The sequence below is a fragment of the Vombatus ursinus genome, unplaced genomic scaffold (assembly GCF_900497805.2).
Source record: "Vombatus ursinus unplaced genomic scaffold, bare-nosed wombat genome assembly UNPS02014832.1, whole genome shotgun sequence".
Lineage (NCBI taxonomy): Eukaryota > Metazoa > Chordata > Mammalia > Diprotodontia > Vombatidae > Vombatus > Vombatus ursinus.
In genome coordinates this window covers 3,105,094-3,131,217 of record NW_020954610.1, presented here as the reverse complement: position 1 = coordinate 3,131,217, position 26,124 = coordinate 3,105,094, and the positions used below count along the sequence as shown (strand labels likewise).

General features: G+C 41.1%; 1 protein-coding gene across 1 annotated transcript in view; it reads right to left on the bottom strand.

Moving 5' to 3' along the window:
- The window catches only part of LOC114025952 (FERM domain-containing protein 3), a 335,752-nt gene extending 310,237 nt beyond the window's left edge, over nucleotides 1-25,515 (bottom strand). The window contains exon 1 of the mRNA XM_027839493.1: nucleotides 25,320-25,515. Within this exon, the coding sequence (XP_027695294.1) occupies nucleotides 25,320-25,466 (147 nt within the window). The 5' untranslated portion in view covers nucleotides 25,467-25,515. The remainder of the gene's footprint in view (nucleotides 1-25,319) is intronic.
- Between the last annotated feature and the right edge of the window lie 609 nt (nucleotides 25,516-26,124).

Sequence of the window (26,124 nt, the reverse complement as noted above, 5' to 3'; positions counted from 1 at the left end):
CTCTCATTAGCCATGTGCCATGCTTAGTTAAGTAACTGCAGGAAATAGATGTTATCCCAGATATTCCTTATGGGATGAAGAATTATCTGAGACATGGAATGCCTAGTGGCCAGGAAAGTTATTATGTTATTAGGTTGAGAAAGAGATGAGAAGAGGGGAATGTTTTCTGCCCTGGGAAGCCTACAAGGTCATGATGCCAAGGACCCACTACCATGTACCACAGGCTTTCCTAGGGCCACTTGGGGAGGCAGAAGGAGGGCACAAGCCTAGAGGGGTCACTGCAGCCTCCACATGCTGACATAAAAATGCCTTGTATCCCTCCTCAGTTTTCTTATAGTCTATTCTCTCATTTGAAAAATGGAGGTGTCGGGGCAGCTAGGTGGCGCAGTGGATAGAGCTCCAGCCGTGGAGGTGGGAGGACCTGAGTTCAAATGTGGCCTCAGACATTTGACAGTTACTGGCTGTAGGACCCTGCGCAATTCACTTAACCCTGATTGCCTCACCAAAAAAAAAAAAAAAGAAAAGAAGAATGGAGGTGTCAGCTACCACTGTGAGATGGCTGTTTGCTTAGAAAGTAATGCTGCCAGGAGCAGGAAACAATTTAACTATAACTAATTTAGGGGGAAGCTGGAAGGCAAAGTGCGTGCACTTGCACACACACACACACGTGTGTGTCCACAAGAAACAGTACTGCAAACTGTGTGAACTCTGTGCAAGACTCAGATCCTCTCTGTTATTCCAATATTGAATCCTGACCCCGTCCCAGACCAAGTCTGTTACTCCTTCCTAAAAATTCTGTTTGACACTACTACCAACTCCTGCTTATGATGCAGTTAAGACCTTCCGGGTCTGTTCCCTTAGCTTAGAATCCCAGGCAATTTACTTTCGCTCTTTCTAATCAATGAAATGTTTCTGAGCAGAAAACTTCCAGCTATTGCCTCTCCTTGCTCCCTACCGTAGAAAGTTTCCCACCGTGGCAGGTCCTAGAACAGTGAAGGAACAGTACAGCGGTATATGGTTTGAGCATTAGTCATTAAGGTAAAGTTTCTTAAAAGAAAAACAGAAATTACATTCTTTGTTAACTTCAATTCCCAAAGCAGTAAATTTCCCATGAGTTGATGGGTAGGCAAGACTAAGGTCATTTGGAGTCAAACTGAAAGTTTCAGTTCAAGGAGGAACTCAGAAAAATAGGATTCCAAGGTTCCTGAAAGGATATTCAAAGTTATACCAATAAATATTCACCATCTGATTCAAAAATTTTCCCTCACTGGAAAAACAGGGGTGTATCTCATATAGTAAATATTCTTGTGTACCACAAATGGAATTTTGCTATTTTTTGATTCAGAGGAGGTAGGATAATTTTACAAACATTCATCCCACTGGGAAATTCTGTAAAATGCAGCATTTCACCCTAAGCAGGTGGGATAGCTCAGAGTTACAAACTTGGAAGACTGCCATTTCTCTTGCAGTTTTTCCATCCTACTTATTTTTCTCAATTTACTCGCTCACCCATCGTCTTCATTCTCTTCTATTTTGACTTCATCTCGGGGTGGGGGGGAGGGCTTGTTCCCCTTCTGGCAGGGGCAGAAGGAAGCCCCTCAGAGGTGGACTCAGAAGGTTGCATGAGTTGATGTCAATGACCCAGGGCTGCTCTGTGAGGCTGGCCAAGTGCTGAGACAAAGCAGTCAGCAGCCAGGGACTGTTTGTCTGCTGAGGGAATGAGTTACAGAGGGGCTCCAAGGTGGAAAAAGGGAAAGGACAGATGGAATGAGGAAGGGAGGGAGAGAAGCAGGGCAACCAAGGTTTTTCTTTTAATAAAACTGGAAGGTTTCAACTATACATACACAGCAACTTCAAGAGGCACCTGTACGGTCCTGCATTTTTCAGTACGCGTATTATATTTTCCAAAAGGTAATCTTCAAAGTCATCAAAAAACCTATCTGCTCACAGTGCTGTGCTGGGCACTTTATAAAGTGAGTTAACAAACAGAGCCTGCTCTTCTCAGGGGCAGATGTGATCTTAATCTACCTGAATTTTCAAGTCTCTTGCAGTCACAAGGACATTTGTGGCATTATTTACCAAATCCTACTTAAGAGGCTTAGTTTCGCTCTAAAGTGGATTGGTGGCCCCAAAAATCAATGACATCCTTTTTTTTTTTTCCATCAAGCAAAAGGGAGAATTGCAGACAGCGAAATGCAACAGCCCCTCTACCTCCATCTTTCTGGGAACAGCATAGTTAGTTACAATGCAGTCTAATCCCTGACAAACAGGATGCCAACTGGAACAGATAGGGCAGGATAAGACCTGCCCACTTCACCTTCCCCAAATAACCATTATTATATTTACCTGCAAGGGGATTAGAGCAGGAGAACTTATCAATGATTTGGGGTTTGCTTCGTGCCTGGATCGAATCTGGGTCTCTGTTATTAAGTTAACATCTACACAGCACTTCAAAGTTTGCAAAGTGCTCTAGGTATGTTATCTCCCATTGGATTCTCACAAGGGCCCTGTGGGCTTGGGAAACTGAGCCTGAAAAGGGTTAGCCACCTTCAGCTCTGAAAGCAATCTCTGCCTGAACTCCTCAAACTTCTATCACAAGTCCAAGCTTCAGATCAAAGGCCCACATGAAGTTAGGTCATCTCGTCGACCCTCCTCATTTGACGTGGACTTGAATCACATGGTCTGTTGGCATAAGGACAAGGACGAAGAATCTAGAAGATTCTCCCTCTCTGCCTTTTTCCTCTTCTCCTTTCTCTCTCTGTCTTCCTGATTTGTCCAACTGTGGGCACTTAAATACGTTAAATGATTTTTTTTTAAAGAGACACTGATGTCAATGACAGGAGAGTTTGAGGGCAGTTTTTTCTATATGTTCACAGAAATCACAAGAAAGATTTAGAAGCCTCCAAAGCCAGCCAGTCCCCTTCTAACATTCATCATTGGCCATTCAATGGGAAGGACTCAATGTCATTGGTCCTCTTTGAGAATGAAAGTCAAACAACAATGACAATGATGACGACAACAACGTTCATCATCCTCTTCCAACCTATCCCTGGTCTCCTCAACCACTGGAAAGTACCACTAGAAGACCCAAAGCCACCACTCATCCCAAACCTGCAAAATTGGAAAATCAAAGCACGTAAAAATCAAATTATTTTAATAGCTAAGAAAGAGTTATCTACAGGTCATTTGGTCCAGCCCTACCTCGGGTTGATTATATATGCTATTTCAGACAGCGTAGACAAAGTGAGGGAGCTAGCAGCACAGTGGACAAAGTGCTGGGACTGGAAGACTCATCTTCACGAGTTCAAATACAACCTCAGACATTTCTAGTTGTGTGATCCTGGGCAAGGCACTTCACCCTGTTTGCCTCAGTTTCCTCATCTGTAAAATGAGATGGAGAAGGAAATGCCCAACCACTCCAGTATCTTTGCCAAGAAAACCCCAAATAGGGTCACAAAAAGTTGGACACGACTGAAACGACTGAACAACAACAAACAAAAAGAGAAAGTGATAGAATGTTGGACTTAGAACCTTGAAGATCTGCATTTAAATCCTGCCTTTGATACTAGCTGTCTGACCGTGACACTTACTATCTCTCTGAGCCTCAGTTTCCCCAACTGGAAAACGGAGACCATATGACTATAGAACAGGAAGTTTTGCATCATGAGTTCCGTTTCAGGAGGAAATGCGAAATTTTACTTTAAGTTTAGTGAAAATAAAGATAATTTTTTTTCTCCATCCGTGTTCACCAACCCTGAGAAATCTATCCCTAGGTTAAGAATTTCTGTTATATAATACCACTACTGGTCTGTATCCAAAAACAGATAAAAAACAAAAAGGAAAAGGACCTATACGTACAAAAATATTTATAGCAGCTCTCTCCTGGTGGCAAAGAATTGGAAACTGAGGAGACATTCATCAATTGGGGAATGACTGAACAAATTGTACTATGTGATTATGATGGAATACTATTGTGCTATAAGAAATGATGAGCTGAAAAACCTCAAAAAATGTTAACTCTCTCTCAGAAAAACCTAGAAAGACTTACATGAGCTGATGAAAAGTGAAATGTACTGTACACAAAGTAACAGCAATACTGTAAGATGATTAGCTGTGAATGACTTCACTATTCTCAGCAATACAATGATCCAAGACAACTCTGAAGAACTTAGGATGAAAAGTGCTATCCATCCCCAGAGAAAGAACTGATGGTGTCTGAATACAGATTAAGGCATACTTTTTTTACTTCCTTTATTTTTCTTGAGGTTTTTTTTTTGGTCTATGTTTTCTTTCACAATATGATTAATATGGAAATATGTTTTGTATGATTACACAAGTATAACCCATATTGAATTGCTTGCCTTCTCAACAAGGAGGGTGGGGAGGGAGGAAGGGAGAGAATTTGGAACTCAGAGTTTAAAAAATGAATGATAAAAACTGTTTTTTACACGTAATTAGAGCAAAATAAAATACTAAATAAATTTTTAAATAAATGAACTGAAGCCACCCTCCCCCCCCACAAAAAAAAAGAATTTCTGATATAGCAACTACTGCACTGGGCTGTTTCCAGACTTAAATGAGATTATGTACGTAAAAGCTCTTTATAAATCTTAAAAATTATATTAATGTTAATTATTTCAATTATTCCTGGAAAGAAGTTATTCCTGGATTCCTGGATTCTGGTCTCGGCCCTGACTCTAATGGGCTATTTGATTTTGGATTAATCATTTGTCTGCTTTGGACCTAGGTTTCCATATCTGAAAAACAGGTGGTTGGACTAAATGAGTTCTCACATCCCACAGTTAAGAAACAATGAGATTCAGCAGTCTCCAGTGGTACTTTACTTCTTCATTTGTTCATCAAAAATGTCTCCCTTTTGTCCAGCTACAACTCAAACATCCTACTCTCCCATCCTCTGCCCTTTTGGTAATAGGGCCCTTTATCTCATTTGGGAAAATCAGTGAGTTACCCACAGCCTTACCTCAGACTAAATGGCTCCAGCTCTCTATCTTTCTTCATCAGATCTATTTTAATCGTGTGCACAGATCTGAGGGGATAGTAATACCTGCCTTGCCTACTTCACAGAGTTGTTGTGAGTTAGGCAACCTACTCACAGGATGTGAAATCCAGAAAGCAATATTTAGAGCCTAGAACTAGGGTGACAAGGTATTTCAGAGGCCATGTAATCCAACTTTCTCATTTTCCAGAAGAGGAAACTGAGGCCAGCAAGATTTAGTGATTTTTCCATTGTGCTAAGCTCTCCCCCCAGGGAATGTTTGTCAGAGGCTAGATTCCAAGGATAAGGCAATGCATTTACATACGACAGCCAATGAAACTGAACCCATTACACTTGCTGAAAATCAGTTAAAGGTTAACCACTTACATGGCATCAGAGATTTAGAGCTGGAAGGGGCCCCAGAGGCCGTCTAGTTCAACCCCCTTATTAGTGTTGGTTAACATTTTAGAGGTGAGGTAACCAAGGCTCAGAGAGGTTAGTTATTAATCATGGTCTTGCAGAAAATGCAAAAGACAACAGAAAGCTAATTACAGTCCCAGGAAAGGTGAGAGCTCCCAGCATCTGCATCTGTAGTTATATATGCTGTCCAACTGGCCTCTCTACCCTCTGGGGGTGACTAAAGAGCAGTTTATTTTTCAAAAGATCAGAGGCAGAACCCTTTCTGACCATTTCCATTTTCTTAAAAAGGTTAAAATTTCTCTCGATGTCAGGGTTTGCTTCCATGAATATTATTGTTGCTATGACTGCATTTAAGAATAGAATCAAATCAAATTAAAATCAGGTACGTTTAGTAAATAGCTGAATACTAACTGTAAAAAATGAAGGAAACGTAATTGCCAAACTTATCTACAAGGCAGATAAAGCAGCAACATGGAATCCACTTCCATTCATTTTTTCTCACCTTACTTAAGGTGTTGATGTTACTACTGAGCAAACCTCTTTGTCTTTTCCTTTCACTATTTACTGTTCATCTTCCTCTTCTCCCCAGGCCTCTCTCCTTCCTTCTACTCATTCAAGATACACATCAATCAGCATTCCTTCAAAGAAAGTTTCATCAATGATCCTTCGTTTCAAATGTCTTTCCCCATCTCCTTCATATTCTTCACCCTCCACAGAAGGAGCAGAATTCTAAAACAGCAGCTTTCAGTTTAAAATTTTGCTTTCAGAATCGTCTTATGTCTGCTGGACATTCAGGCAAGCCCAGAGCTATAAGAAAGGGGAAAAAAGGATAAAGAAGTCTTCTTTTATGTGCTCAGACTACAAAGGAGGAGGGAGAAGGGCTATAAGCATAAATAGAAAAGGTGAACCCCCCCCCCAAACCTGGCATGGGAATATGGGATTCAAAAGCACAAACACGTACACAACAAAGAGAATAAAGGTGTTTGCACCTATTTTTAATTTCTTTTTTTTTAAAGATTCTTCAAAGACAACCTATTTCCAATCATTTCAAGAAATCACCCACATCCATCCCAAGTTGGAAATTAGAAGGGAAAAAAGTTTGCAACTTAGGAAGGTGTTATTAACTCATCAACAATTAGTGGTTGCAAGAATTAAAGGGTGTTTTTCTGCTTAGTCTCCATATATAACTCATTTCTAATCACTAGCCAAGAAAAATAAGCTGAGGAATGAGATTTGTACCTACACATTTCAAGAAAGACTGATACAGCGAAAAGAAGGTGTGGATTCAAGTTAACAGTTAGGTTTCTTTAAGTTAAGCAAGTTATTTCGATCCTCTTCATCTCAGGGGTTTTTAAGGCCCCTGCCAGTTCTATGATCGTAAACCCTTTTTGAAAATAAAAAGGGCACATTTCAAAGCATATCTTACATTAACCCCACAAATGCTTTTGACAACATAAGGAGCATATACTCCTCCATTTACATTCAAACCACTTGACGAAGAAATGACGTTTGGATTTATAGAGAGCATGCTGTCGAAAAAGACTCCAATTCTGCCTCTAACACTAGTTGTATTATCATGGGAAAGGACATTTAACCTCTCCAAGCCTCAGTTTGCTCAATCTGAAGAATAAAGGAGTTAAACTCAGTGACATTTAAGGTCGCTCTCAACTATAAATCTTTGAGTTTAGAAAGCTCAAGTCTATTGCAAGACAGGATTTGAACTGTGAGGATCTGGGTTCTAATCTTGGATTAGATTAGATTAGATGAGGCCCTGTGGGACCATGGCCAACTCTCTGAACCTCAAGTTTCCTCTTCTACAAAATGAAGGGGTCAGACCTTCAGGCCGAAATCTATGACCCTAAGACCTGTGATTGAACAAAGGCCTGTCTTTGTAGAAGCAAAGCCGGACTAAATGAAATATGAAGAGAAAACAGTCCCAGGTCATAGAATACAATGCCAGTACCAACATCCTATTAAAAAAAATCAAAAGTTTGTTGATGGGAGATTGCCAGATATCAATGTCTTTTTAAGGCTTCCTGCTTATAATGATTGTTGACAACAGTCACTAAGATATTTTGACCACAAGACTGAAATCCAAGAACTCACTGCAACTACTTATGCCCACCATGTCTCTGAGAGAACAATCTCTGAATAACTATAGGGCCAAAATTAACAACATAACAATAGGGTTTGGATAGATCATTTCCCAAAATACAGGTGCAGGGCAGAGGGGAGTACTTTAAGGTCCCAAACTATTACATCAACTGTCTGTATCGCCTGGATTCATCAGATAATTAGCAAATCTATCTGACATCTCCTAGATAGGGAGTTTCTCAGTCAATTTACAGAAAGGAAAAAAATCACAATCACTACCCTCCCTACAAAGAGATTGCAAGGAGACTTTCAACCTTGCCTTGAAATTATAAATTCCTAGACAACAGGGACCATGTCTGTCTTATTTGTAGAATTTTTATAGCACTTAGAAAGTGCTTTCCAGACATGACTACTTGGTAAACTGAGGCAGAGTGTTTCTTAAAGTAGGAATTATTTTCTGGGTAAGTACACTAAAGAAAGACTATGCAAAGTGTATTATCCTAAGAGATGGAGAAGGAAGCTTTTAAAAAAGAAAGAAAAGTTCCTGCATAATAGCATTAAAAACCTCCCCCTTTCCTTTAAATGGAGGTAAACTTTGGAAATAAAGCAGAGCCACCTTCCTTTCAGTGGCATATGATTAAAATCTGCTTTGCTCTTAATTTGGCACTCTCAAATTACTGGACTCCTGCTGGCACTGCATACTCACAGTTCACTGCTGCCCTTGAATTACTATACAACTTTAAAAAAAAAAACAGTGGGCAAGGAAGGTGTCATCAACACAGCTGGTGAGGAAAATGCTTCAGTTCCAAAACCAGAGTCAGGAGATGTCCTTTGGTGTCACCTGTCCCATGATGCTGCTCAGCAAAAAAATGAATCTCCCTACAGGTTTATTGTGCAGCTCACCTGGGAACATAAGAGGCTATGTTATCCCTGACAAAACTCCAGGTGGTAGGAGAAAATCTGAAGTGTATTTTTCCATAGCTGACTCCAGGGATTTCATTGTTTTTATACCTAAAGCTTTAAAACAAGGAGATTCTGACAAGGATCTATCCAGGACCCAGGCAGAGATATAACTGGCTTCTTAACCTCCTAGAAACTCCACAAAAGATCATGGCTCATTTCCCTTCTTTATCCATCTTAGTGAAAAGACTGCACTATTAAATAGTGCTAATATTTGTCTGGTAATTATTCTCAAATATTATAGGGCAAACTATTTGGAAAACTGAGTTGGCCAATCTATTGATACCATGTGCCTCTTCCATTTTTCAACTAACTCCTTGAAATTGAAAAATGCAGGCTGTAAAAAAAGTAAACTCCTTCCTCTCCCCTTTATCCAGACATGTCAAAAGATAAATATATTGAGAGACATACAGATAACTGATTGAAGGTTTTCTTAAATAAACAATGCAAGGAAATAGAACAAAATAATATAATAGGAAAGACAAAAGATCTCTTCAAGAAAATTAGAGATATTAGATTAGCTAATATGACAAAAAAGGAAAATATTGGATGTTGGAAGGAATGTGGGAAAACTATGACACTAATACACTATTAGATTAGTGATCTAACCATTCTGGAGAGCAATTTGGAACTATGCCCAAAGGCCTATAAAATGTGCATACCCTTTGATCCAGCAATATCACTGCTAGGTCTATATCCCAAAGATATCCAAAAAGGGGGGAAAGGACCTATTTCTACAAAAATATTTATAGCAACTCTTTTTGGGGTGGCTAAGAATTGGAAATCAAAGGGATGCCCATCAAATGGGGAATGGCTAAGCAAGCTGTGGTATGTGACTGTAATGGAATATTACTTTGCTATAAGAAAAGACAAGCAGGATGATTTCAGAAAACCTGGAATGACTTACATGAACTGACGCATAATGAAGTGAACAAACCCATTACCTTATTAATCAGAGTTCTGTTGACACTTTACTACAAAGGTTAATCTTTAGTTCATTTTAAGCAACATTTTAACCTTCATCACATCTCAGTTTATGAGTACATGAAAATGTGTTTGAATTTAAAATATTTCACATCGCAACTATCAGGGAACTAGGGTTAGCCAATACCTGTACTGAAACATCTAACCAAGCATTAGAGTCTTAATCTAATAAACCACCATCTTATAGTATATAAAGAACTCATTACTTTGATAATCATCGGATGCTATTGCTAATTAACATTTCTACTCTTTAACAGATATATATGTATATGTGTGTGTTACATTGAGGTATATATGTTATTTGTGTATATATGTGTATATAAACATGTATATTTATAATTTCAGATGAAACTCCATTATAAGTTTTGGTCATTTGACCTGCTAATAATTGCAAATGCCTACAGAGGTGTTCACTGTACTTTATTTTCCTTTCATTAATCTTCATAATATGCCTAGAACCTAAGTAAAAAAATGAAATTATTCTCACATTCGATAGACAGGAAAGCTGAGATACAAAGAAATTAAAGGACTCGGGGGGATGTAATAGATCATAAAGAGCCATAGCATGAGCTATCACTATCATTATGGTATTATAATTTACAAAGCTGCAAGTGATGTGATTACTTATGTCCGCATGTTAATAAGTCCTCTGGTGCCATTGTGCCATGCTATCTTAGAAAGTTCCTTGAGGGCAGGTTCTATATTATTAGATACTCTCCATTGGCAATAAAGTCTTATTGTATTTATAAATATAAAAACCATGTTTAGCTCACGGGCAGTATAAAAATAGGTGTCTGGTAGATTTGACCCTCAGGTTATATATAGTTTGCTGATCCCTGGACTGGATTATTAGAAGGATTCCTTCCTGCTCTGCCAACCTTTAATCCTATGGCCATTTCTGGGTGTCCTTCCCAAATGGATCATGAAGAAGAACAAGAGATGAGATGAGAGAGTGAGACAGAGAGACAGAGGGACAGAGGGACAGAGAGACACAGAGAGAGAGACATATATCTTTATACATACACACACCTATATTCATGTGTGTGATATAAAGACATGTGTATATATGTATGTGTACATATTTATGTATGTGTGTATATACATATATATTTATATGTGTGTGGGCATGTGTGTATAAGTCCACAATTGGCTATGGCCGAAGTTTAGAACAGTACAGCCAGGCCACCTAAACTCAATTCTTCAATACAAGTTTACAGGAAAAAAATTCAGAGGGTTGGGGGGAGAAAGAGAGAGAAAACAGGAGGAGAGTTGGATGGTTCTAGCTGTCTATTAGCTATATAGGAGATGGGAGTACAGAGTTTAAAATCAGGAAAACCTGCATTCAAATCCCACTCCATTATTTTCTAACTCTGGGCAAGTAACAAAACCTTTCTAAGCCTCAGTTTCCTGATCTGTAAAATGGAGATAATAATATCTGCAGTACTTGTCTCATAGGGTTTTTGTTGTGAGGCTCAAATGAAAAGACTTTGTAAAGTACTATGCAGGTCCTGAAAATGAATTCCCTGATGGGGTCGCCTGCATTCAAATTCGCACTATTTGAGGTGATAATTGAGTAAAACAGCCTTTGGTTCCAGCCCAATGGCATTTTGCAGTACAAATCTGAATAATGCATCCACTGCAGAGGATTCATTAATCCTACTAAGTGGTACTTAGCTGCAAATGCAAATTGTTATCAGCATGCAAATTGTTATCAGCATGCAAATTGAAACCAAAACCAGCACACATGGGGTGAGTAGTTCAGTACACCATCCCCTGGCAAGTATACCACGGCTTAGCAATTTTTGCTCTAAAATATTACAAGTGCTCCAAACTGACAGATATAATAGTAAAGGATTATCTGTCAGGATTCTTATCAAGTTTTCACTCTTCAAAAAAAAATCTACTTAAAAATTTTTTTTAAATTTTCTGATCTGCTGCATCTTTCTGGTAATCTCCCTCCATTTTTCTTGTACCTCATGGGGAAGGTTGACTAGAAACAAATAATTCCAAACCTCACATTTTTTTAAGGATGTGTGACATGGTCTATACTATAGGCAAAGTAACTTCTGCAAATGAAAACAGATGACCATCACTCTAGGTGACTGCCAAGCGGTCCACTCCAGCTAGCACATTACCTTGTTTCTCCGTAATGTGGTCAGAATTTCCCTCTACTGCTGCTAAGTTGTCATGGAGAAGACAATCTCACACTAGCTTAAAAAGCCAATCTAAGACTAGGAAATGTGTCACTATAAGCATGAACTGCAACTCAGCCCCTAGTTTTCCTCCTCTTCATAATTCCATAAAATTTTCTATCACTGGCAATATTCAATTTTAAAACAGCCATCTTTAGATTTGGGGCAAGGGCATTTTTCTCCCATTCTTAGGATCACAGATCTTGAACCGGAAGAGACCTTAGAAGTCACTGAGTCCAACCCCATTATTTTATAGATGAGGAAACTGAGGTCCAGAGGTAAAGTGACTTGTTGAGGACCATTTGAACTCAGGTAGTCCTGGCTCTCAAGGTGACTCCAAGTCATTCTTCTACCTACTACCCTATACTGCCTCTCATTCCTCTCTTAAAGTCCTCCCATAGTGACCATAGTATTTCAAAGGCTATGTCAGTTGGACACAGTGACCATAGTATTTCAAAGGCTATGTCAGTTGGGCACAAGCTCTTACTCATTGGAAAGACTTCAAGTGTGGACCCAGCAATGGATTAAGTGTCTGTCTGAGGACCAGCACAGCCAAGGTCATGACCAGAAGGCTAGCCACACTAAAATAGTAGCTCTTAACTGTGAGTCCATAATTTTTTTTTTTTGCTAAGAGTATTTCAACATAATTTGTTTTCTTGGTACTAACATGCATTTTATGATATGCCTTTAAAAACACCCTTCTGAGAAGGGTTACATAGACTTCACCACACTGCCAACAGGTTCATGACACGATAATTGTTACAAAACCTTTAACTAAACGTTGGCCTGAGGTTAACAGGAAGAGAAAATTTAACACGGTCAGAACATGGTACCTGACTTCAAGTATTTAAAGTGCTATCCTATAGAAGGGGCATGAGACTTGATTTGCCCAGCCCCAGACAGAGCTAGGACGTATTGGCATAATTTGCAGAAAGGCAGACTTCACCCTGATGTAAGAAAAAACTTTTTAAAAAAACACAAAATTAGAGGTATCCAAAAGTCAAACAGTCTTCCTCAGGAAGCAATGGGGCTCCTCCTGACTGAATGTTTTCAAGAAGATTCTGGACGGTCACTTTCTGGGGGAGGTCAGAGAAAGGATTCTGATTTGAGTGTGGATTAGATGAAATGGCCTCTGAGGTAACTCCCAACTCAGAGATTCTGTGAATTTTTTCAGACAAAACAACTCACAAAGACCACCTACCCCAAGCAGTCTGTGTCACTGGAAGGGGTAACTATACCGATGATCCTTTAAGTATTTGTCCCCATGAGCAGCACCCCATTAGCACTTATCACAAGTTCTCCAAATCATCTATCTATCCATGCCAGAAAAGCACTCAGGAAACAGATGCCTCCATGAGAATCTGATAGCTCTTCATTCCTTCCAACCCTGAAGCCTTAAAACCAATGCCTTCATATTCTTGATGCAGAAGGCTTAACAGTTCTATGTCCACATTTGCAAAACCTGTTCTTAATGGCTACTGACCAAAATATTTTTTTCCGATCTCTTTGAGGACAAATCTCATTTTGCATTCAGTCACTGAGGGTGGAGCAACCATTCATCAGCCTACCACTCACTGCTGTGAAAAACACATTAGATTCTCCACTTGACCAGTTCTAAAACTGTTCTCAGCATCACTTTTTAAGCCCTCCCAGAATCCCTCGCCCAAAGTCACACAGTGACTTGGTGGAAAGTCAAAGCCACACTTCCAGTCTCCTAGTGTTATATAGTCATCTTCTGACAAATTGGATTCCATCCACAGAAAAATGTAAACTCCTTGAGCAAGGGACTCAAGACTTTTCATTTTGTCTTTTTGCTCTATTTGGCATTTAAAACCCTTGACAACATGGCCCGTCCACACCTTTCAAGTCTTCTCACACTCTACTCCCTCCCTCCCATACCCTATTTAATCCAGTAACTGGCCATCTTGTGGCTCCTCACTCATGACACTCTATGTACTGACTCATACTTTTTCACTGGCTGTGAAAATTCTCTCCCTTCTCACCTCTGCCTCCTGGCTTCCCTGGCTTCCTTCAATTCTCAGCTCAAATACCACCTTCTGTAAGAGTCCTTTCCTGGTCTCCCCTAGTGCTAATGCCTTCTCTTTGGGATGATCTTCCATCTTTTCTGCATATATCGTGTGTGTGTGTGTGTGTGTGTGTGTGTGTGTGTGTGTGTGGTGTGACATGGTTTTTTGCATGTTGTCTCCCCCATTAGAATGTGTAATTCCAGAGACATGGTAAGCACTTAATAAATGCTTATTGACTGCCTGACTGATTCTCTGAGGACTTGAATATTTGCTGTTTTTCAGTCACATCCAACTCTTCATGACCCCATTTAGAGTTTTCTTGGGAAAGATACCAGAGTGGCTTGCTGTTTCCTTCTCTAGCTCATCTGACAGATCAGGCAAACAGGTTAAAGTGATTTGCCCAGGGTCACACGTTAGTAAATGTCTGAGGCCAAGAAGAGTCTTCCTGACTCTTGGCCTGGCACTCTATCCACCATGCCACCTAGCTGCCCCAGGACTTGAATATAGTAACTGCTTAATTGGTACAGATACAAACTGTTAGATGAAGGGCTAGGACCCCACCTTAGCTATCTTTGTGCACAATATCTTGGACATTATAGATGTCTGATAAATGTTTATTGGCTGGAATTGAGTTAAAAAAATGGGGCTGAACTTGACAATCAGCTTTCTGTATCTTTCTCACTTTATTCTAGCTGAACAAATGGTGTCTTCTGTTCCAGTTCAACAGAAAAACTGTATTTGATGCTTCCTGCAGCATTCACAATGGGCATATTCCATTTGCATATTAATGTTACATTATGTACATGTGTATATACGTAACTATATATGTGTTACCGAGACAAAGAGGACCCAATGAGTATTCCACATGGACACACTCAATGCTTTGAATGAGTTTGGCAGCATTTCAGCTAATGCCACATGAAAGCTTACAGGCCCAAGATGTATTTCTTCTGAAAGCCACTGCAACTAGCAATCACCCAGACAATGTCATCCAAACTATGTAGACCTAATAAAAAAGCAGAAATAGTTCAGCTCAGCCTCTCTGCAAAATTATCATTACCATATCCGGGAGAAGTCAAGAGATAAGATCCTAAATTAACTGCAGTCAATCTGGAAAGTAACCATCTCTCATGATTCGTTTTTTTTGGTATGTATATGTTTGATATAGAATCACAGAATTTTGAAATTGCAAGAGAGTAAATTTAGAGATCATCTAAGAAAGCGATACTTATTCAATGGATCCCACTTTGTGTCATGGATCCCCCTTTGGCAGAGTGGTAAAGCCTATGGACCACTTCTATCAAATGAAATAATATGTGTAAAGAACTTAGCACAATGCCTGGCACATTACACAGCTGCTTGATAAATGCTTGCTTCCTTCCTTCCATCTCAGAGTAATGTTTTAAAGTGCATTTAATAAGTAATAATAATAATAATAATGGCTAGCATTTACATAGTGCTTTAAAGTATATAAAGCACTTTACAAATATTATCTCATTTTATCCTTACAACAAATCCTGGGAGGTAGGTGGTATTATTATCCCCATTTTATAGATGACGAAACTAAGGCAGACAAAGGTTAATCAACATGCCCATGGTCACACAGCTAGTCAGTGCCTGGGGCTATATTTGAACTTGGGTCTTCCTGACTCCAGGTTCAGCACTCTACTGCATTACCTAGCTGTACACAGGAGTACAAAGGTAATCAATTATACTGAAATACAGTTATTGGAAACATGGAAAGATCTATATGAACTAATATAGACGAAGCAAGCAGAAGGAAGAAAACAATATATACATCAACTACAACAATGTAAACGGAAAGAACAATGACACACCAAAAAATCAAAAACAAATGTAACAAAATTATAAAGATCAAACATGATTTGAATGAAGAGATATGAGAGGATACCCCTAAACCACCCTTTTTGACTAGGTAGGAGGAGGTCCATAGGTTTTACACTGCACATGTTTTGAGACTTTCTCAACGTATCAAGCAGTTGCACTGACTTTTCTCCCTCTCTTTAAAAAAAAAATGTTATTTGTCATATGAGATGACTCCAGAAGAGGGGAAAGAATACATGGGATACTATGGTGATCTAAGAAACAAAAATCATCAACAAAAATTATTTTAAAAAAGAAATACAGTTATCAAAATATTTTAAAAGACAAATTCATAGACTCCAGGTTAAAAACTCCTGTTCTAAGATTGTACATCTAGGAAAATGCTATCCACATTCAAAAAAAGAACTATGGAGTTTAAATGCAGATTGAAGCATACTATTTGCTATTTTTTCTTCTGTTTCACTTTCTCTTTCTTGTGGTACCTCCTATTGGTTCTAATTCTTCCTTACAACATCACTAATGCGAAAATATATTTAATAGGAATGTATATGTATAGCCTATATTAGATTGCACGCTGTCTTGGGGAGGGAGGCAAGGAAGGAGGGAGAGAAAAATTTAAAACCCAAAAGCTTATGGAAATAACTGTTGATCAATTAAAATAAATTAATAAAAAAAGATTGTACATCTACAGCTAAAATGAATATCAGAGGCCATTTTAGATCAATCTCTTCATTTTACAGGTGATAAAAACTGAGACCTAGGGAAGTTAAGTGACTTTCTCAGGATTGAACTGCTAATTAGACCAGAACTAGAACCCAGATCCACTGATTAATAGTCCAGTTCTCGTTCTATTATTATCACACGGCCTCTCCATGAAGCTACCAGCTGATGGCTGAGACCTCAAAGAAATGAGAGCTGAACCTTCATCAAGTAGGTGATGGCTCTTAAGATATTTAATGTACCACATCTCTCCCATATGTTCACTTCCTCTTCAGTTTTCATCATATTCTATGAAATCCCATGAGGTGCTCATATTTTCTCAACCCAATAATAACAGGGCTTTCACTAAGTCCTATACCATTGCTCATCATGGTATAGCCATGCCAAGTCAATAGCAACCAAGGGCAAGCACTAATAGGCTTTTATCAATCAATGAGGGGCTCAAGGATGGCTCTGGCCATGAACTGTCTGCTTCTCATCTCAAGATCAGCCTAGGTAAGGTCCAAGAGACTCACTGGCAGAGTTGGCTACTGAGACATGAGTTCATCTATCTCAACTCATGAAGACTTCCCATTAAGACATGGAGGAATTATGTCCTTCTTTACTTACAAGGGATACCCACAAAGATGAAATCACAAATCACAACATGAAGTAATAATAGGGGACCAAAGGAAGAAATGGGGTGTTTGTGAATATAAATTGGATCTATGCAAAATTCCACAAGTGGGATTTTTATCAGCTATAATGGTTAGAGGGTTTTCTAACTGTTTCTAAGATTAGTGTGCAGCCACATTTCCATGTATTTGCCTAAAGCACCTTCCATTAAATAATTAGGTGAGAGAAGGAGCCAAGGGCCTTTGGTTTCCTCCTTTAGCAGAACGGGCACTGACTTTGTAGTCAAAGGATCCAGGTTCACATTAGTTATGTCAGTTAGCACCTAAATAACCTGTCAGGGCCCTAAACTCCTCATTTGTGAAATAAGGGAGTTTGAGCATATGACCTCAGCAGTCCCTTTCAGGTCTAGACCAATGATCTATGACAAAGTAATGAATTAATACTGTGCTTTGAACAAACATTGCTGTTGACTAACTTGAAGAAAAATATTCCAGCTGTCTCTTAGGCCACTAGAGGGTTGAATTAATACCTAAAAAATACAGGTTAAATCTCAAAACAACAAACTGCCAAGAAATTGTCCAAATTTATTTTTGCTTATCCTGGAATGTTTAAAAATAAATAGATAATGCATTGGCCATGGCTTGGATATCTGCTTTCTCCACTATGCAGAGACTTCTTATTATAACACTAATATTGAAACATGATTTAGCCTACATGGTAGTTCCTGTTTTTTGGTTTGGTTTTTTTTTTTTTAATCCTTCAATGATAATGGGAACATAAGAAGGAATTAAGTTCAGAAGAGATTTCTGAAAGTGAGAGGAGTACTCAAGGCTTAGAGTTAGCTATCATAGAACCAATTCAATTTAACAAACACTTATTAAGTTGTTCAGTTGTGTCCAACTCTTCACAGACCATTCTGTCCAAGAGTTTTCTTAGCAAAGATACTGAAGTAGTTTGCCATTTCCTTCTCCAGTGGATTAAGGCAAAGAGAGGTTAAGTGACTTGTCCAAGGTCACACAGTAAGTATCTGAGGCCAAATTTGAACTCAGGTCTTCCTGACTCTAGGCAGAGCACTCTATCCACTGAGACTAGCTATCTCCTTTATTAAACACAACATTATACCATCACAGGTAGTATTGAGTGAGCGATGGAGAGCTAACCTCACAGTAAGGAAAAGCTGGATTCAAGTTCCACCACTTCTGATACATATTGGCTCAGCGACCCGGGCAAGCCACTTAACCTCAAAGTGCCCCCAGGCAACTTTATAAACCTAAGTTAAGGAACACTGTGTCAAACTGCATTACTGGAAGGAGTTTTCTCACAAGTAATTCCCTGTATCAATAAATCATAGATCGAGACCAAAATAACAAAAAAAATCTAATGGGAACTTAGATACACACACACACACACACAGAATTTTAGAACTAGAGTGCACCTTAGAGATCATCTCATCCTACCCTTTCATTCTATGGATATGGAAACCGATAGAGACCCAGACTCAAAATGATTTACCACAGGCAACAGCTAGTTGGCATCCAGGCCATCAGAGGACCCAAATCTCCTGACTTTTTTGTTACTCCAGCCTACTCGCATTATTCACAACTAAAGATATAAGCTAAAAACCCCTATCATCTGGCAAAATTTATTTAAACAATCAATAAAATATTTACTGAGTAGCTATAATGCCGTCAAATCACTATGCTAAATTCCCTATTCAACTAAAAATCCAAACCCTTAGGCAATGCCCATGGCAGACATAAGAGTACCAAGCAGGAAACCTCAAGTGGGAGGACACATAGTTATTTACCATTCAATATCCCCTCTTCAGTCCTCCTAATAAAGTCTTGTTCCCTAGTCCATCAATCAATCAAAAGTATTTAAGTATCTACTACTTGCCAGGTCCTGAGCTAGGCCATGGCTATATGGTACAAAGAAGAAAACAGTCCCTGCTTTCAAGGACCTGACATCCTAATACGCGTGACAAGCATACAAGTAATATATATGATATAGGTATACAAGTATGTATTATATATTTACTTATATTATATGTAATATAATATATATTATATCTCATACATAAGTATTACCAAATAAATATAAAATCGTTTCAGAGGGGAGGCATTTTCAGATAAGTTTTAGACGCCTAATAAGATATGAAACCATTTAAAAAGTGATGATCAAGATGAGTCTTGAAGGAAGACAAAGATTCTGAGACTGAGTTGAGGAAGGAGGACATTCTGAGTCACAAGGAAGGGAGATGAGGTATCCTAGCAAGAAAACAGGCCAGTTTGATTGGATCTCAGAAAGCAGTCTAGACAGAAATTAATATACAGTGAGTCTAAAGCTTGAGGGTAGGTTGTACAGAGCCTTAAAAGCTAAACAGAGGAGTTTGCATTTTTTTCTGAGAGTCAATAAGGAACCACGGAAACTGAGTAGGGGAGTGACATGATCAGATCGAAGTTTAAGGAAAATCAGTTTGACAGCTGTGTCGAGCACCAAATGAGGGAAATGTTGAGACAGGAAGATCAATTAGGAGGCCATTGCAATAATCTGGGCAGGAGGGGATGAGAGTCTGAGGTATGGCACCGGTGTGAGTAGAGCCATTTCCTTCTCCAGCTCATTTAACAGATGAGGAAACTGAGGCAAACAGGATCAAGTGATTTCCAAGGTCACACAGCTAGTAAGTGTCTAAGGCCATATTTGACCTCAGAAAGTGGAGTTCTCCTAACTCCAGGCCCCAGGCTCTACCCATTGCATCCCCCAGCTCCCCTATAAGTTACACCATTGCACAAATCTAGAGGAACTGCTGACTCTTTCCAACACTTAGACTAAACATTCACAATCAAATGAAAATGTTTACAGAATCAGCACTTTGGATCCAGTGAAAAACATACTACAGTATTTGGGATTACACGTGCCATCTAGTAATTAACTGTGATGCTTCCTGGTGAATATGCCCAGTAAGGTGTTTCCTTTTGGAAATTATTCATTGCCAAAGTGCCTCCTCAACAACAAACCCTTCAAAACAAGCATTTTTAAAAGCTACTCTTTAACTAAACAAATAAACAAACCACATTCCTGATCCTACACTAATCTCTGATGTGTCTGGATGAAAAGATCACTGACAAAAATATGGCCAAATCATTAGTTCAAAGACCTAAAAGCTGAAGGGACCTTGGAGATCTTCCAAATAAGAAAGTTTGTTTTTTTTTTTTGCTAGGCAATGGGGTTAAGTGACTTGCCTAGGGTCACAGAGCTACTCAGGTCCTCCTGACTCCAAGACTGGTGCTCTATCCATTGCACCACATAGCTGCCCCCTAAATAAGAAATTCTTGACATGGAATCAGTGAAATTGCTGTTTTGGAGGCTTTGGGATATGTGTGTGTGTGTGTGTGTGTGTGTGTGTGTGTGTAGACATATACATGTGTGCACATCCAGGGGTGGGGAACCTGCAGCCTTGAGGCCACATATGGCCCTCTAGGTCCTCGGCTGTGGCCTTTTGACTGTTTGAAGTTTTATAGAACACTTGAAGTTTTGGAAAACACTTGATGAAAAAACTTCACAGATGAAAAAACTGAGGCTGAGAGAGACAAAAAGTGATTTGTCCAGAAAGACCTGGGTTCGGGTTTGTCTTATCCCTTCCACCCCCACCTTTCTGGGATCTAGTGACAATGATCTCTTTACCATTCCTTTCACAAGTTTTATAGAACAAATCCTTTTATTAAGGGGATTTGTTCTGTTAAGTTTGGATTCAGTCAAAGGGCCACACTTGAGGACCTAGAAGGCCATGTGTGACCTCAAGGCCCAAGGTTCCCCACCCCTGGCATATACATATACATATATACACACACATATACATGCCTAAGTATTTTTATCACTATATTTCAATGTAATCAATTTCCCTCGTACTCCTATGCATTTTATTGTTTATTCTGAGAAGGGCTCTGCAGGTTTAACCAAATTCCCAAGGGGTTCTATGACTAAAAAAAAGTTAAGAATTTCCAATCTTGTCCAACCCCTTGATTTTACAGATGAAGATACTGAAGCACAAAGTGATCTGCCCAAGATCACACAAGTACTAAGCAGTTGTTGTCCTTCATTCTTTAAGAGGACCAAAATGACATCACTATATTGGAGTCAAGATACTATGTGTCACACTATAGCTGATCAGACCAGCATGAGTTTAGGAGGCTCTACCATAGGTCGGGCACAATGTCCATATGAACATTCCGAGTGGAGATGTCTCTAAATTTGCACATCTCAGCAGGTACTAAGTAGAAGAGCCAGAACGAACGTTTCCTCCTGAAGACAGCACCCAGGGAAAAAACTTGGCATTTACCCTCCCTGGCTCTGATTTACAGAGCTACCAGAAAAACTATTCCTTGACCTTTGGTTCAGCAATTCAACCCTGACCTGTGACAAGGGACTTAATTCTGGAGAATAAGAAGTGGGGGGAAAAGGGCAATCAAATGAGAAGGACCTATTAGGTAGCTGGAGAGACAAAGAAGTCAAGATAGTCCCTGTCCTCAAGGAACTTACAGTCTAATGGGGGAGACAATATGCAAACAACTAAATACATCCAAGATATATACAGGATAAACTGGAGATAGATAACCTCAGAGAGAAGGCAGGAAAGGAAGGTGGGATTTTAGCTGAGGCTTGAAGGAAGCCAGGAGTCAGAGAGTACCAGGCATGGATTATAGTCACTGAAAAGACATAGTAGGAAGATAAAGTATCATGTGAAAGGACCGGTAAAGAGATCATTATCACTGGCTCCCAGGAAGGTGGGGGTGGAAGGGATAAGATAAACCCGAACCCAGGTCTTTCTGGCCAAATCACTTTTTGTCTCTCTCAGCCTCAGTTTTTTCATCTGTGAAACTGGCATAATAATACCTGTCCTAACTACTTCCTGTGGTCATTATGAAGTCCATATGAGATAATTGCACATCAAGTGTTTTCCAAACCTTCACGTGCTATATAAATGTCAGCTCCTCCTCTTGGCACTTATAAATTCCAAGCTCCCAAGTCCAGAATTATATCTTATTCATCCTGGCAGCCTCCTCCAGCCCCTTGCACAGAGGAAGTGTTAAATGTTTATTGAATTGAACTGAAAGTTTCATGCCCTAAACAATTAAGGGCCCTTAGGGATGATTTCAGGTCAATCACTGCTCTTTTCAGCAATGTGGGGAAATGGGGAGGGCAGCCTAGTGGAGGCCCTAGACCAACATAAATTCTTTAATTCTTCAAGAATTATCTATTCTTGAAAAGAAGTCTTTAGGACAGTCTAAAAAAAAATCATCACCATCATCTCTCCAGTTTCTCTAACCCAACATCACCCACTTGTATTACCAGTTTTCAACATCTTTAATTTTTCCTTTAAAAAAAATGCCCTTAACATTAGAGTTTCCATAATTCAGCAGAAGATCACCTAAGGTCTATCTATATACCCAGCACCACCCCACTTTCTCCCAGTTCATCACCTCTCTTCCCTCCATCTTCCAGAACCTAATCCATAGGATCTCATTTAAATAAACCGTACATTTAAAAAAATTCAAGGAGGCTCATTCACACGGAAAAGATAGAGAGTGGGCATTCCAAGGATATTACATCTCTGCGCCACCGTGCAGGGCATTCAATTTTCCACACTCATTAGAGCTAACTCAACAACAGCCCTGCCACACTGACTTTCTTAACCATGAACTACAGTAAGTAGGGAAATATGTGCCTGCAATACCCCCCCACCCCCCCCACCCCCAACCCCTCCCAACCCCCCACCCCCGCTGTTCCTGGACAGCCTCCAAAATCAGGTGCAAAAGCAGTGAGAGGTTCTTGATACTGAGAGTTATTAAACACTAGAATAAAATCCTAAAGGAGGCCGGAAGGGATATTCGTGGCAAACATCATGTCCAACCACCTCGTTTTACAAATTAGGGAAGTGAGATTTGGAAAAGTCAAATTACTTGTCCAAGGTCACAGAGTCTCAAACTCAGGTCTTCTGGTACCTAGTTCAGTGTTCTTTCCCCTTCCTAAAAGTTGTGGGAGGGGTTAAGAGGGGAAGAGGGGAGATTTTCATCCATTATAGATGAGAATCAAGGTGGATCTTCCTTCAGAGAGGGGTGTAAAACATATAAAAGTTGTCTTACAAATCTGTGATCCTATGAAAGAGAAAAAAAAACAAGAAAATAAAAAAAAATTTAAACCCTCCCACACCCTTCTAATTATAAGAAACTTGTTTTTCTTCAGACCAAAAGGAAAAAAAAAAATCCTTTTCTTTGTTTAGTTAAAACAAAATGGAAACATCCAAGCACTGACTCTCTGACAGAGACTCTCTACCCCTGCTACTTCAAGGTTATTAGAAATTCTCAGGGCACTTCTGTGATTTTGTGATCTAAAAGCATAATTGTGATTCACTTTGATTCTTCTTAATATGCCATACAAAACTTTTCTGAGAGCAAGAGAGGTGTCCCAAAGATATGTGATGGCCGGATTTTCTGAACCAAAATCAGGATAAGTGATCTAATGCTTTTTAAAGTCTTTTTTAAAGGCTTCTGTTGAAATAGGGATTATTCTAAGATATCCTGAAGGTATGGCCATAACACCCTAATCTAAGGAGTCCTAGCAACTCTAAAAAAAAATTGTAAACAAACAGTTGTCTTTGACCTAAAATTCTATTGCCTCATTTTCCAAACGCTTCTGCAATGAGAATCTTTATTCTTTGTTGGCTCCCAGAACAGCAGAAGTATAAATACAGGCCCGGCTTGATGTATTCAGCTGAGCCAAGGTAGACTTGTGGCCTTTAAAGAATGTTTTAGATCATATTAGAGTAGGGGAAAAGAAGGTTAAAAGAGCAGAGAATTCATATCAGTTCTTTCAGAAACAGTCCCCAAATAGCTGTGTCTTCAACAGCTGCCTTGCCTTAAATCATGTGCTTCCATTGTACAACTTAAAGCAAAATGCAGAAATTTAATCTAGCTATATCTATCAACCATCTATGTGCAGAGTTGGTGGTACCATTAAAAACTATATATTCTGCTGGTGCCTTTATTATTTATGAATATCATACTGAAAGCCAGACTCCTCCAGGGGAATCAGGAGTGGCCAATGGGACTCAGAGATTAAACCCGGACAATGCTTTCCGCTTTTTAAAGCTAAAGCACTTTTTCTGGTACAAAGTAGTGAGACACTTCCCACAAGAAAACCGAATGCTCTTTCATTCAGTATGTGCCCAGCACACCAGAAATGGGTTTGAATGGAATATGTTTTGTATTTTCAAAGTCACTGCCATGTATGCCAGCATTGGGTAGGACTGAGAGAGGGAGATCCCCGACAAGAAGGAAATCTTAAAAGGTACTGCAAATAATGCCTAGGAAGGAGCAGGATTCTTGGGGCACCCTCAATGAAATAGGGTCAGGCTGGGCAGAGGTGTACACACACACACTCTCTCTCTCACTCTCACTCTCTCTCACTCTCATTATGGGGCCTTATTCCCATAAGCCAAAAATGCACCTTGGCCCAGAGACAGCCTCTTCCCAAACTTCAGCCAGAAAGAACTAACTGCACAACTATGCAAAGCGAAGCCTCTTTCCTCACCCAGATCCCCACCCCCAGCCCACAGCATCCAAGGTTCCCTGGGCTCCTTGGCGGCGGCATCAAACACTCCTTTCGCAGAAACACCCAGACGTGACAGCTCCTCTTTTAGCAACAGAAGCAGCGTGCTCCCCCGCACCCTCCCCAGCCTGGAAGGAGAGTCTGGAGCTCCCGGAGCTCCCGGGGCTGCCCGGGCGGGCGGGCGCGCGCGCACCCTCCCCACTCCCGGGGAAACTTCGCCGCTGTGCGTGCACCCCAGTAGTAAACGCTACCGCGAGGGCGCCTAAGGGAGCGGGGCTGGAGGCTGGGAAGGGCTAGCCCAGGAGGACCGAGGCATGGGTGCAAGGTGCACCGTGCACGATGCACGGGCGTCCAAGAGAGCCTGGGGAAGAGCGAGCAGGAAGTTAAGTTCAAGTGCACAGAGCCCCGGAGAGACTGGGTGGGGAGGGAGGAATGCCCCACTTCTCAGGCTGGCTGCTCGATAGACCCCTGTCCGCGTGCGGGGAAGCCCACGCTGGGGGACGGGGGGGGGGAGAGAAGGGAGCCTGGGGGAATGAAAGCGCACCTTCGAGGCTGGCTGGGAGAGGAAGAAAGGGGATGCACGAGATGTCCGTGCTTCTGGAGGGAAGGGCGCGTGCAGGTGTCAATAGCAAGGGATTGGAGGGCGGAGGGGCCGGGGTGGACAGAGAGGGTCCTGCCATATGCACGGCAGTCAATGCCCTGGCTCCGGGTCTCCCGAATATGGCTCCCACATTCGAGGATGGGGACGCCTAACTCCAGCAAGGAAATCGCCCCCTCCCCGTGTCTCTCCCTTTTCCATTTGTCCCCAGTCTAACCCCGCGCCCGGCGCCCACCCATCCCCACTCCCACCGCCCTCACCTGGATCTGGCAGGAGATTTCGGAATCGTCCAGCAGCCGGATGGTACATGTCATCTCCTGGCTGAGCGATCTGATGCTCGAGCTCCGAAAGCGGATCATTTTCATCGTCCTCCTGCCTCCCCGCACACAGCGGCAGGATGCAAACATACACCGCGGCCCCGGGGAGCGGGAAACCTCCGGGAGACACCCACGAGGGCTGCCCGCCGAGCAGCAGCGGCAGCGGCGGCGGCGGCGGCGGCGGGAGGAGGGGGCCGCGATCAGCCCCGGGGAGGCGGCGGCGGCGGCGGGAGAGGCGGCGGCGGGAGAGGCGGCAGCTGGCCAGACATGCTGGTAGTGAGAGCGATGGCTGGTGATTCCCTCCCGCCCGCCCCGCTCCCTCCGCCTCCGCCCCCCCGGCTCCCAGTCCCTTCCTGCTCGCCTCTCGCCAAAGAGAACCCGGGCTGGTGACGCCGTCACCGAAACACACACACACCCTGGCAAGGAGAAAGAGGGGGTGGGGGGCGGCAGAGGGCTCTGGGGGCAACCCCGCGGAGAGAGAGGGGAGGGGGGCGAGAGAGAGAGAGAGAGCGAGACAGCGAGAGAGAGCGAGAGAGAGAGAGAGATCCCTGTATGTGATGCTGTTGCTGCTGCGTCAAGCTTTGCTCTGCTGTCTCCTGCTTAGGTTTAGCTTCCCTCCCTCCCCCAGCCTGCCTGTTTTCTCAGCATAACCTCCTTCTCTCCTTCTCTCTCTCTTTCTCTTTCTCTCTCTTCCTCCTATCTCTCTTTCTCCCTCCTATCTCTTTCTCTCCCCTTCCCCTTCTCTTCT